This window comes from Pyrgilauda ruficollis, unplaced genomic scaffold (genome assembly GCF_017590135.1).
Source record: "Pyrgilauda ruficollis isolate IOZ18807 unplaced genomic scaffold, ASM1759013v1 scaffold1, whole genome shotgun sequence".
Taxonomy (NCBI): Eukaryota; Metazoa; Chordata; class Aves; order Passeriformes; family Passeridae; genus Pyrgilauda; species Pyrgilauda ruficollis.
Genome location: NW_024508100.1, coordinates 6,021,382 through 6,035,815, shown reverse-complemented (window position 1 = coordinate 6,035,815; position 14,434 = coordinate 6,021,382). Strand labels below are relative to the sequence as shown.

At 42.3% G+C, this 14,434-nt stretch overlaps 1 protein-coding gene across 3 annotated transcripts in view; it reads right to left on the bottom strand.

Moving 5' to 3' along the window:
- Nucleotides 1-14,434, bottom strand: part of ABLIM2 (actin binding LIM protein family member 2) — a 128,969-nt gene that overhangs the window by 100,444 nt on the left and 14,091 nt on the right. Inside the window, exon 1 of one of the 3 annotated variants that reach the window (XM_041470620.1) lies at nt 1,249-1,662. The exons of 1 other annotated variant lie outside the window; for it this stretch is intronic. In XM_041470620.1, the coding sequence (XP_041326554.1) occupies nt 1,249-1,264 (16 nt within the window). In that variant the 5' untranslated portion in view covers nt 1,265-1,662. Of the gene's footprint in view, nt 1-1,248; nt 1,663-14,434 lie in introns of those variants that run through there. One more of the 3 variants, XM_041470795.1, reaches the window with a different exon arrangement.

Here is a 14,434-nt window from a genome sequence, read left to right as displayed (position 1 = left end):
CTTCTCAGTAAAATGCCCTGTTCTCCTGTATGTCTCACAAGCAACCAGATCAGGAGGATAAAGGGAAAGAAGTTTTGCTGTCAATGTCCATATTACGTGGTCCCTCGAGCCCTCCAGCTGGCCACAGAGAGGGCTGAAGTGTCCCCAGGCCAGCACACACACTCACTGCCTTTCCCAAGAGTGCTTTTCTGCACCAAGAGGGTCTGGGCATCCCCCCAGAAGTGCTCACTGCTCTTTCCAAGACCTCTGTGGTGGCTCCTACAGCAAAGCACTGCTACTTCTCTCTTTAGTTCCGGTATTAGAAGAAAAAGTATTCACCAAATTCGATAAATCTCTACATCAATGTCTCAATTTAATTCTTTCACATTGTCCAAAAATACAAAGTAAAATGCTTCAAGAAGTGTGTTCCTTTTTGAAATGTATACCTGCTTCTACCACATACAAGCAACCACTCCTACAGTGCCTTTCCAAGGCATGCCTCTTCCAGAACTTCCCACTCATCATCATCAAAACAGAAACTCACAGCTGATACGGGGCACACAGCACAACTGAGCTGAGCTCTGCTTTTACCACCAGTTACAGAGGAACCAGAGGCAACAGACAGGTGTTATCCAACAGGATGTGAATAAACCATGCACAAGAGGTGTAGCACAGCTAGAGTATTCACACAAGAGTTTAAAATCTCACCATATGCTCTGTGCTAAATTCATATCACATAAACAAACCTAGCACAAACTAACCTCCTGCCCACATTATTATAATAAAATATTTACTGAATTCAAACACAGTTCGTAAAAATCTCTGCTGAGTTTGAATAACTGCTACTGCAGTATTGTAAAGGCTATTTTTGTACAGGTTTAGGCAGATTGCAATGAGATAGGATATAGAAAAAATACTCCAAAATATCTGCATAAAGAAATAAGCGGGTTTTTTTTCCCATTATAGTCTAATATAAACTCTGAAGTCAATTTCAATTTTAAAAAAACAAGGGAAGTTTTCAAATTGAGCTGTCAGCTAACTACCAGAATCATTATCATTTCCAAATCATCATTCATGTAATTAAAAGAATACAAAGCACAATTTACAATAAACGCTTAACCATCTTTCCCCACTCTGCTGCGTTTCCACATAAACACCGAGAGTTGCTATTCTCACGACAGCATCAATGATTTAGTTACCACATCCCCAGACGAACAACGAGTCATTTCAGGTCTAGGCTGACCCGAATGCGGAGTCAGCGCCCTGTACCTGTATCTTCGGGCATTCCTGCGCTGATTCCCTTGACTGATTGTTGATTCCCTTGCAGAGGGGCAGTTCCCGAGGATCGGTGCCGCGATCCGCAGCGAGCGCCGCCGCCCAGCGCGCCCGGGCTCCGCGGCGCCCCCGCACAGGCGGAGCGGGGCCGGCCTCGCCGTCACCGCCGAGCAAAAATAGCCACCTGCCGAAGCCGAAATATTGTCACGTCCATGGGGGGTGGCACCGCTGTCCCGGAGGGACCGGATGCAGGACGTGCCAGCAAGGGGTGTCTTTGCATCAGGTGATAGCGCAGCTGCTTCAGGGCGGTGCTGGGCGCCTCGGGAGAAAGGCTAAAAGAACTCAAACCTGCCAAGTCCTTGTCATCAATTAGAAATACCGGGCTGAGGTAGCAGGGAAACCCTTTAGACACCCCCAAACACAGCGGTCCCTTCCCCCGGTGCAGCACAGCACTGATGGCAGAAGGAGATGATGAAAGCAGTGAGATGCTCTCACTGTGCGATACCTGGCAGCCAAAAATCTCTCCCCTGCTTGCTCATATGGAGTTGGAATGTGTATCACTGGAATAACAGTGATGTGCTGAGCTATTTAAAGCACTACATGGGAACAGAACGAGCTCTTCTATAAGTACTCCAACTTCAGGAATCTATATGGTGAGGACACCGCTGCCCTGGGCCATGCCAGACAGACATGGTCTATAACTTTAAATAGCCCTCAGCTGACATGGCCTGACACCCAGAGCACAGATCTGAAGATCCCAGGTTCTATACATTCAACCAAAACTATGAACAACTCAATTAAAAAAAATCTATATGCACTGTCTTGCAGCAACTACCTTTTGACTCTTATGTCAGCTTTTTGACTCTTATGTCAGCTTTTTGTTTTGTTCAATATTGTTGTGGTGCCTGCATGAAGCCAGATCCATCCTCACACCCTTTTGGATCACCATCAGCCACCCTGGCTGAGCTCTCCAGATATTTGCAGGATTTGGCCTACTTAGTTTTTCCCAGCGGCTACTTCAGCTTGGCAGAAACACAAAAGGCACTTTGCTAAATGGCAACACTCTGAAGGCACGTAAATTAATAGGCAGGAAAAGTGAAAGGGCTTTCACTCCAACACAGCCTTTCCCTCTGCTTGCCAGGCTCCCAAGGCTAAACACTTGGTAACTTGCATTTTAACGTTGTATGATCACAATGCAGTCACACAGTGCGCTGATTTGTATTTACAATTTGAGGTGTGATCCCTGAGCCTCCCCTGCAGTCTCACCACTTGGCTACAGCAAAGCAGAAATCACACTCGAGGAGCTCAGAGGGTTTTCGTGGTGTTTCTGAGAAACTCCATCACCACTCATGGGCTTCACAGGCACAGAACACGAGGCCATTGCCCTTCATGAGCATGCTGGGCTGCCTCAAGATGGGCATGACAAGGGACAGCAGTGGCAGCAGCCCAGGCAGAGATCAGAGACCTCCTGCTGCAAATGATCCAGAAAACTGTGTCGCTTTAACCTGATTTCTCAAATCAACACAGACCAAACACCTGAAACTCCACTGTTTTAACAGTAATAACAGCACACTGCCCTTGCTACAGAAAAGGACAGGACACTTGGCTCCTTTTAAAATCTCAAGTGAAGTCCTGGTAGCCACAGCAGTGCTCTCACCCATTCTCTGTTCCAGGCTTGCTTTTTCCAAGGTTACATTACCCAGGTCAATGCTGTCACCACTATCTCTGCAAACAGCAACCACACAGCAACGGATTTAGGAATCCACTCTGAAATGGATTAGCTCGCTGCAAAATCTTTATAACCTGTGGTACCCATGAATTATAAAAAGACATTTTAGAAAGATTTCAGACCTGTTCCTAATTAACTCACACTTGTTTCCTGTACTCACTGCCCTCTTCCCAAGCATAAGCTAAAGCAAATATCAGTAGTAGCTGGACTGGTTATAGTTTAGATTTAGGTAGCTCCTGCAAGGAACAGGGAGTTAGACTTGATGATCCTTGCAGGTCCCTTTCACTTAGGTATTCCAATAGGATTCTAGGAATATGACTCTAGGAAGGTGACAGTACATAGTCTAACCCCTTTCCTGTTCTTCACTGCACTTCACTATGCCCATTTTGAGCTTTATTCACAGTCTGTCTCTGAAAATGTTTTGGAACAATTATTTTATTAAATGTAGGAGAATATAGAGTTTGTTCTTCACTATAAAATATGGAAGTATTTTCTAACTAATAATTTTTTTAAAAAATCAGAGCTATAACACCACCTGAGATTCAGGGACTTTGCAATATACAACAAGTATGCACCTGTTAGCTTGCAGCAACTCTTAGGTTGCTTGGGATATTGGTTAAGATTTTAGGTTGCCCTGTGTGGAGTCAGGAGCTGGACTCAACAATCCCCATGGGTCCCTTGCAACACAGGAGCCTTTATGATTTTATAAAACTAAGTTCCTGGACTTTAAGTTGCTCAACAAGTTTCTACCCACCTGTATATGTGTCTGTTTAATGGCAAATGGGGACTACAGAGTCCAGTCTCAATACAGATTAAGATATTAACTTCTCATAAATAATCTCTAATTAATGAATTTTACTTTGAAAATTCTGGAAAATACAATAAATCATCATATTTCACAGATTTTCTCAGTACATTTTAAGATTTCTTTTCTTCTAAGTTGCTAAAACTGGTTGCAGTGCTGTTTCATGTTATTTTTGCTTTTGGTAGTTTTGATCCAGGTTAGTGGTAATTTGGATTTTCTACTGGGGATAATATGATCACAGACAAAGAGAAGCACTGCCCTTTTCTCTGTGGTGACAGTGTCAGGATCCCAGGGAATGGCCTGAAATTGTGTCAGAGGAGGTTTAGGTTGGATGTTAGAAAAAGGTTCTTCACCCAGAGGCTGGTTGGGCACTGGAGCAGCTCCCCAGGGAGCACCAAGCCTGACAGAGTTCAAGAAGTGTTTGGACAACACTTCTGGGGCACATGGTGTGACCCCTGGCGATGATGATGTGCAGGGCCAAGACTTGGAACTTTGAGGATCCTTGTGTGTCCTTTCCAACTCAGGACACCATCATACGAAAAACACAATAAAATTAAATATACCTCTGTATATAATGATACAGATTTCAGTAATGTTTTATCACTAGGACAAAAATAAAATTAAGTAATAGATGTTTCCCATGTCCCCAAGCACTCATGATAGAAACAAAAAAGGACAAACCCATGGCAGAAGTGAAAATGAGCAGGGAAAGGTAAATAGTGGGTAAATGGTGCCTCTACAACTAAACTCATGTCTTCCAGCTTTGTGCCCAGCCTCTCTTACATTAATCCCATTTCTGCTGGGAATGGACTTGCAAAACCACCCAACTCTGCCCCCAGTGACCTGTTGCATGCAACCAAAATCTGTCCTGCTCAGAAACAGCCTGAGTTTAAACATCTGGCTCTCAAACACCTCCATCCTCAAGTCCATGCATGAGATAACACTTCTCATTAACTGCACAGCAATGAGCCACGTGCACACCCACCTTTAATTGAAACACGTGCAAGCAGGTCAGAGACAGCGGGCTCTTGTACAAGGCACTGAAGTAAAGAACCTGCTCTAGCACGGAGCTTGGACTAGATGAACTCCAGAAGCCCCTTCCAACCTCAACCACTCTGTGATTCTGTGAATCCTGCATATTTATGGAGCAGGAAAAATCAGACTGAGGATCCCCTCTGAGCTCTGACAGAGAGCAGGCAGCTGTGTTTGCTCCAGAGGTAACTGGGTCATGAGTCCTGCTCTGCTCCTTGCTATCTCTTGGGAATAAAGAGCTTCTTCAGCCCTGAAATCCATGATGACAGCGCTTGACTGCTGGCCAGCAAGTTGCATGAACAAAAGCAGAACTTCTCCCACTCCCAGCTCCTTTTTCCAAGGGGGACCTCTCTATGGCAGACCTAGATCCAGACTAAGTTGGCATTAGCCTCCTGTGCTCCCCCAGCTAGAATGAAAGCACCATCTAATATTCTTCAGAAAACTGCGCACCCAAAACAGCGAGCAGAAATCAAACATAAACCCTAGAAAGCCTTTAGCAGAGATTTTATAATGGGAAACAGTGGTGTATCAAACCTAAAAACAGGGTGCAAGAAAATGCCTAGAGAACTGAAAAAACCAAAAAACTGCCCCATAATGAAGTGAGAGGATGTCCAGAATGCAAAAGTGACCCAGGTCAGAGGATAAAGGGATAGAGTCAGGTTAGCAGCAGAGAGACAACGAAAGCCACAGCTATGGTCCTGCAGGTCACACACCTTCAGGAATGAACCTGCCACCCCAGGACTCTGCTCACCTTAGGAAACTCACAGGGACTGCCAGTAAAATGGAGCAGACCTCAGATAAGGAAAGATCTGCTGAAGTAGAGGTCATAGGCTACAATTTAGCTCAGAGAAAACCTGTCTTGTAATAAGGATAAGGCAAGCAATTAACAAAAGGTATTCATTTCTAAAAGGTCAGGCACTACAAGGGACTTTTCACAGAAAGGACTTCAGAAAGCAGGAGGGAAATTGTATACCCAGTGGTGAGCTAGGATAATGGGATGTATTGTATAAGGGAAGGCATCCTGGCTGCAACTGAAAAGGTACTGTAACAAGAACTACCCAGGAAAAAACTCGAATTTTATGGGAGGGAAATCAAAGAAGCAGAACAAGGCAATAAACGCCAGCTGATGTAGCCAAAAATTGCACATGGTAGGCATGAGAATTAGAAAAACTCATTTGTATCTTTGAATATAGGAGGATTTAAACTACAATGTAATTTTGGCATTTAGGGGATCATGAGTGGTTCAAGAAAGATGACAGGCACTGCGAAGACGCCAAGATCATTTTTGGGTATTTCTTTTGGGACTAAATGAGTGCATGGAGGAGGTTTTAAAGGGAAGATTCTTCTGTGTGGGATGATGCTATATGCACACAAAGAGAGAAAGAGATTACTAAATTTTAATTTATCATTGATTTATACATAAAATTATCATTTAAGTTGTCTGGATTTTTAATCAATGGAAATTTCAAGTGCTTAAATAGAGAGTAAACAGAAGTATTACCTAAAGAATTAGACAGACTTAAAGGACCCTCTCTCTTCTGAAAAGTTACACAGACATTGCCATAGTTCTTCAATCACCAGCTACCTATCTTACAAAAGTATCAAATGATTATGTAGGTTGCATGCGATCCAGAAAAAAAAAGATTCAACCTCTCATGTGTTTCGATTGGAAACAATAAATTTAACTCTGAAGGTTTCTTACAAAAAAAAAAAAAAAAAAAGGCACACACCCCACGATCCCCTCCCCTATGGGACATTCTGAGAAACCCCTCCTTGACACATCCAAAGGCAGGGCAAGCTGATTTTTCACTTCCCATTTCCCAGCTGTCCATGGCTGACTGTTAATGGATATTCTTTATTGCTGAGTTACACTGTAAGCAGCTCCAAAATCTTAAGGATCAACTTAAAAAAAATCACTGGATTCTATATCTATTACTATTCTGCACCTTCCTGGCTGCCTAATGATCACTTCTAGCACCTCCACCAGTTACCCAAACCATATTCCTGCCAGTCCCCTCATCTTTAGGCATTCTTTTTTTGAGAGCTGTGACCCAATACCAGAAACTCTCACTGTGATTCTATTTCCTGCCCCCAGGTCTGCAGCACCTGCTGGGTGCACCCTGCTCTGCATCACTCTTCACACTGGCATCTGCTCCATCTGCGTCCTCCAAGGGGGGAGAGGGACAAGCACATTCCCTGGCTTGGAAATGAGCAAATGTTTGCAACTGGGGAAAAACAGGGTACAAGGAATTTCCACGGCTCATTTGTCTTTCCATTCCCTGGTACAAACAGAGTAATACTAACAACAGTGATGCCTGTTTGTTACAGCAACACCAAAAAGCAAAAGCAAGATAATATAAAAGCAATAGTTCATTTTGCTAGCCAAGCCACAATATATCACCCTCAATCATTAATTAATAAAATCTACTAACTTTCCACTAGCACTATATGAAATACATATCTAAAAGAATTACAATTAATAACTTAGGGACCTTTGCAAAGGTTCTTTCCTTTTTATGTTGTAGTCCACAGCATAAAAAATGTCTAAAATAATTACTTTGAAATATAAAACTGAAGTCCTGCTTGTATTTGCTCTGCTTAATTTGGCATTAGAAAGGGTTTAGCTCTTGTTTTATTGCAATCATGGAGTTAATTCAAATATACATAGATATTGATGTTACTGACGTTCTGGTGCTGAAGTCACGCAACCTCACACAGTGCAAATTAGTTATCTTTGGTGAATTTCTACTTAGATTCAGTTACACCCATACAAATCTAATTCTGCTTCATCCTCATCAGACAAACCAGCACATTGCCTCCCTTTTCACATTCAGGCTACCCAGTTTCTGCAATCAATTATCCCCTGACACCACATTCATAGCAGAAATGTGTTACATTCACACCAACACGACCCCAGAGCCTTCAGCTACAGTGCTACTTCTTGCACAGTTCTGCAACTAACAGTTCTATTATCAACAGGAACATTTTTGAGGTATCTATACAACTTGCTTTTAGACCAAGTTGTTTAATTTGCAATCCACCACCTCATTCAGACAGCAAACGGGTTTCTGCTCAAAATAAATATTTTGTTCTGAAGCTTTATATTCACCTTTTACGGACAGAAGGGGAAGCAGCAACATCATCTGATAAAACCATGTCTCATATGTAAAAAGAAAGATACTGTACAGCATTTTTCCCAGGTAATGTACAGAAATGCAATTCAGTGAAGGACAGATGAAAATCCAATGCCAAATTCCACACTAACCTCTCTCCCCCTATCTCAACAGGGTTGAAACACAAAGCATCTTTATTGCATCAAGTGAACAGCAGTGTGGTCAGGAGATCCTGAAGCACAATATTCCCTATCCAGCCGCTGAAGCTGGTTAATTCCTCACACTCTACACAAAACATACAATTAATCTAAAATTGTAGCCAAGGCCTGGTGAACACAGAGAACCTTTACTTCCCTCTGTCTCAGGAGAAGCCTTTATCTCTGTCCCTAACAGAGAAAATCCTAGCAAGTCACTGCAGTGTGGAGCTTGACAGCCCCTGGGCTGATGTAGGTCACTCCCCCTCCTCCCCTCACAAGGGCAAGGAAACCAGGAGTTTCATCTGGCTGCAAGCTGCTCCAATTGCCAGTAATCCCACCAACTCAGGTCTTTAAAAACAACCTGCTAACAGGGCAGTGACGCAGGACGCTGTCCCTTGGCCGAAACGCCACCGGGGCGACACTTGGGCTGCACGGACACGGCTGCTCAAGGACCCAGCTCGTGCCACGACACGTTCCAGCACATCCTCTCCTTGCTGCCTGCCGGGCTCTGAGGCTGTCTGCGCCCACAGCCCTCCCACCTCAAGCACGTCGGGCTCCCTTCCACTACCCCGCAGCAGATGGTCGCTCACACATGGGTTTGGTCTTCGCACCGACGCCTGCTCTTCGGGCAGCTGGCTTTACGTAGAAGCAGGACAATTATGTACAGCCAAATCTGGGGGACCATGGGCTGCAGGGATGTGTCCACACACAGCCAGCAAGGAGCCCAACAAGCACGTGCAGCCCCACCAAAGCCACACACAGTTTAAGAACAGAGCCCATGAGGCACTGGGCTCATCCAGAGCAGGAAAACACCCAATGACCAATCTACCTGCAACCAGGTCCATTTACTTCTAATTTAGCTCTATTTTCCCACAAATACTCCTCCCTGACTGCCCTTAGCATCTCATTTTCCCAATTTCAATCCTTGTCTTGGACATCTCCCTTCTCCTGGGCACACAGTTTCTTCAAACATTCCTTCCACCGTGTTGCTGGAGGAAGTGAGTTTCCCAGGGCTGCGATACCTGGGGGAGCTCTGTCCACCCTTCCCCACTGCTGACCATGTACCAAAGGAGCATCAGAGCACAGTCTGGCACTGCTCTCCCTTACTGTTTCCCAGGGCTGCGATACCTGGGGGCTCTGTCCACCCTTCCCCACTGCTGACCATGTACCAAAGGAGCATCAGAGCACAGTCTGGCACTGCTCTGCTCCCAGTGCACCACAGAAAAATAATGGTTTTAATTAAAAACCATTAAAAATGGTTTTAATTAAAGAGAAGCCCAAATTTAGTTTAATGCAACACACAGAAAGAACAAGTGGTCCGTGCTACCAAAGCACATTTCCAGCGTTTATTTCCAAAACAGAAAATAAACAAAGAGTCAATCCAAATACTCCTGAAGGAAATGATGACTCAGATGGTAAATACCCTTTCTCCCACATCCCACTTCTCTCTATCATTTGGAGTGACAGCTCTGCTCTCACTGAATTAAAGAAGACAATTCTGCTTTGTAATGAATGAAATCAACATTCTCTCCTTTATGACTTGTTTTTCTGCACTGCTAAGCACTATCATTATCTGGACTTTAAAACTCCTTCATTTTAATAGTGTTTCTGTAGAAACAGGCCTGAATTTCAAAAAGTTATTTTGCTTTTTGAGGTGCTCTCTTAAAATACAGATGTGATTATAGCAGTGAGTGAGGTAGCTGAGAAAAACACAGCCTAATAAAGTTACACTGATCAAACTGGAAGCAATGAGTATTAATTTCATATTCAAAGCACAATATGCAACTCCATGAAAAGACTGATGGGTTCCTCAGGGTCTGAAAAATTACATGATGCAATTTAATTTTCTCAGGAATAGAGTTTCTTACATAAGAGCTAGGAAAAGGACATAGTAAGGGCTAACATGTTAAATAAGCGGAGAACTAGGAACAATTCCTTAATGCAATCCAATCCTTACCACTGCAATAATTTTAACTACAACTGCCACTGGGGCTGTGGAAAATGTGACGTCTTATGGAAATGCTTCTCTCTACTGACAACCAACCAGCTCACCCAACCAATGAGACCTTAAGTACCAAAAGCAGAAAACTCTGAATTAGCGACCATGACTTGCAGAAATCCTTAATTTGACCTAGCCTGCAGATTCAAGTCATCCTGACAACATTTTTCATGTTGTCAATCACAAATCAGTCCCAACTCTTTGTGACTCTGCTAGTAGCATTTGCTGTGTCACTAAGCATTAGAAATTCTGCTATCTCAATTTCAGTCCCTCCTCCAATGCTGAGCTGAAACGGAGTTGAAAACTCTGGTCTGAATTCCAGTTTGGCACACAACAATGACTTCCACTTACGCTCCAAGCCATACAAGCTTGATGATCTCCATCATGTCACAGGTTCCCTGTCTGACACCCTGCTGGAGCCCAGGGCAGACAGGTTTTAATGCCTTGCACTGCACCACTGAGTTGATAACAGCAATGCTTTCAGGCACCTTCATATTTCCAGAGCACTGTGAGTCTAACACGGCATCTTTTCCAATGACAGCTGCAATCTTCAAAGGAACAAGTTTTCAGTTCTTCCCTCTAGGTAAACATGAGCCTTATACAAATAGAACAGGTAACACTTCAACCTTCCATTGTTTGCTAGAGATTGCTGAAATGCTACTCCCAATAACAATGCAAATTGTATCAGAAGAGTTAGTAACTCCCAAACAAAATCACTCAGTGAGAATACTGTACATGAAACCATGTGCAAATATATTTTATTCAAAGCAAATATATAATATTTAATAGTTTAAGCATTTCTCTTGGGCAAAAATTAACAATGTGTGGTATTGCATAATAAAAATGAAACATCTTTAATCTCTAGCTTTAAAATTAGGCTCTGGAAGAAGAAATTCTCTTTCTGATTATTTTCAAAATGTTACCAAGTCTTACTTCCAGATGCTGATTATGCTATTAAGCTCAGGATACAACCAAATATTAAATAAATGTGCAAACTGCATCTTTAATGTAGACTCATATCAAAATTTTACAGACTAAGTGAAAAACAAAGGAAGAAGAAGAAAAAAAAAGAAAAAAGAACAACGCTGCCTGTTTTAGAGGAAGATTTGTAAAACAACAGAAAACCCCTGCATACAAATACCTGGGAACTGCTGACCAACACAGATGTGGTCCTGGGGAAAGAAAAGGACCAGGGGAAATGCAAACCCCACCAACTACTACTTTCAATAATAAGAGAACAGCAACAGGTTCTCTAGTTGTAGAACAACAACTAGTTCTCTCAGTGGAGAAAGAGCAGATCTCAGCAGGGTCTGATCTTAGGCCCTGTTATTCACACAAAATAGGCCTTTCTTCTATTATTTTCTTGAGAAAATTTAATTTTGCAAGGAATACCTGCTGTCAATTCATCGTCTTAACCAAAATAATAAAAAGTTCCCCAAACACTAGCTAACCATTTGGAAAAAAAAAAAAAAAAAAAAAGAGCAATACTGTGTAATTCTACAACTGTCATCTAAAAATACAGGATTTTTTGGGTAAATATTCTTTTTTCAAGATGGTGTCATGCAGGTTTTCTGTACACACAGCAATAAAATGATCTTGATTCAGAAATACACCACTAACACAAGGCCATTCAGTATGGCTCTTCAGAAAGCAGCAGAATCCCTGCACCTCTAGTTCAAGAATATTTTCTGCTGCCCTTGACAATTTGCTTCTTTTAAACTTCTACTGAACTTTCTTTCCAATTGCATGTCAAATCTGCCACCTAATTCCTGCCTTCAGCCCCATTACCGACAGTCTGCTAGGGTGGTTATATCCATACAGGTGTAATCAACACTTATTTACAAACTGATTAGGTTAATTTGTACTGTGAGTTCCATTTAGCATCAGGTAAGGGTAAAGGAAAATTGCTGCAAGTCATCTTTTTGTCCTCAGACAGCCTAAGCGCCCAACTCTCCAGCACTATAGCAGCAGTCCCCAAAGATGCTCCAGCAGACTGACAGATTTCCTACTTCCATATTTGGTCTGTTAATAATTACCAGAAACTGGAAAAAGACAGAAAATAAACTCATTATTATCCCTCTGAGATGGAGTTCTCCATTCATTTTGTATGTTCTCTTTTCATCCAGTGAGATTAAATTTGTACAAAGGCAGAATTATAACAATCACTTTAAAGTTTATTATTCTACTCACACAGCAAGATTTAATTTATTTTATTTAAAGCACTGATCCAAAACCTTTCAAACACACTCAGACCTACTCAAAAGCCTTAATACTTACAAGCTAAACCTCATCTTTAGCACACATCAATCCATTTATTGGTTGTATGATTAGTTATGGACATAATTAGAGAATGTAATAAAATTTGCTTCTTTTAACTTTAAATTGCTCTATCTTTAAATAAAAGCTCCTTTTTCTCAGTATGTTTTGCTATCATTTTACAGATAGTTTTAAACTACTGAGATTATACCTCTCCTATCTAGGAATTTCTTGTATTTTTCACATTCACTCAAAAAGAAAACAATGGTCCCAAGATTCAACTTTAAATCAAGACACTATCTCAAAATTGGGCTAGCTGTACTAACAACGTATTAAATTATAATGAGAAGCTGTATAGTCTGCTGTGCAGCAAATCCGCAGACTATTAGAAATTTATTCTCAGGTCAGCTGTACAAGAGATTAGATCTTTTAATTATCTGTCACAGAATTAGGAGTTAGGAGCCTTGAATCCATTCAGCTGTTCAGTTCAACCTGTAGAAGTAAATCTGACCTCTTACAAAGCACATGCAAGCACCACAAACACTCTGAGACACAGCTATGGTTTTAAAATCACCATGTAACTCTGGTATAACAATGTGCTTCAGAACAACTGAGCTTCCCCTGGAAATGTATGTGAGCCTGTGTTTTTTGGAAGTGCTGCACAAGAGTCCCAGAAGCATTGTCTTGCTGTCCTGCTTTAGCTTTAAATGTAATTTTAATCATGCCAAAGTCAAGTTTAGCACTCCCCCACGCTATATTTAGAACCAGAATAATTTAGGTTGGAAGGCACCTCTGGAGGTCATTCAGTCCAGCCTCCTCCTCAGCACAGATCCCACTAGATCAGGTTGCCCAGGGCCTCATCCTGTCCAAATCTCAAACCTCCAAGGATGTAAGGCTGCCACTTTCCCTGCTCCAGTGCTTTACAGTCTTCCTGGGAATTTTGTTTCCTCTTGTACCTAATCAGAACTTGCCATGTTGCAATCTGCCATGGGGTTGAGCCCTGTCCTTTTGCCACATACCTCTGAGCAGAGCCTGGGTCCATCCTCTCTCCAGGCCAGCAGTGGGACATGAAGACACTGATGCTGTCCCTCAGCCTCCCAAAGGAGCCTGGCTCTTGCAGATCCTCCTGGTCCATCCAGCCTCTGCCCATCCAGCCTGTCCACAGCCCTGCTCCACTTCCTCCAGAGCCAGGACCCCGGCACCACAGCAAAGCACAGCTCTGTAAAATCCCTCTCTAACATGGACACCATCACAGCAGAGCGAGGACAAAAATTTAAAGCAGGGTGATGAAAATTAGCCTTCCAAACCCATATTTTGTACAATGAAATTTTTGAAAGCTGACCCAGCATTCAGTGCTGTTGAACACCTTTAACTCACAGCATTTTGCGCATCCAGGTTTTTTTTTTTTTTACACAGCCATCTTCCATCACAATACCATGTATCCTAAGTAACAAACCAAGACTCTTCTATCTGGATCTGCCATAAAGGAGTTTGGAATGCCTTGAGGGGGTGTCAACATTTCAGATCTCAGCATTTCTCATCTGTAGCTTTAGACCACCAGATTCTAAAATAATAGAAACGAATATTATACTCATGCTTAAATGGCTCAATAAATGCCTTTCTTTAAGATATAAATGTCATCATTAATTTATTATCCCACAGTGTTACCAGTCACAACAATACGTAGATTTGCAGCAGCCTAACCCAAGGACTGACCCTAAAAAACCAAATACTAGATACACAGTGACATTGGTGATCCCACCACCAAAAATTCACAGCAGAAGTAGAGCAGCCAAACAGTTTTTAAATCTATGCACAGACCAAACATACAAAGAAACCAAGGCAGCTTACAAAGTTACACATTTTGCAATTCGCCTTAGAAGTAGTGATTTTGTTAAGGCAATCACCTAACAATATATCCTCAGGATCACAGGCATTACTGCACAGGTATCCAGTTTCCAGCCTCTACACCCTGCCCAGGCTCCTCACAATTTAAAGAACAGGCAATGTGATTAACACTGCTAATCTGGCTGTACTGTGAATTTTGGC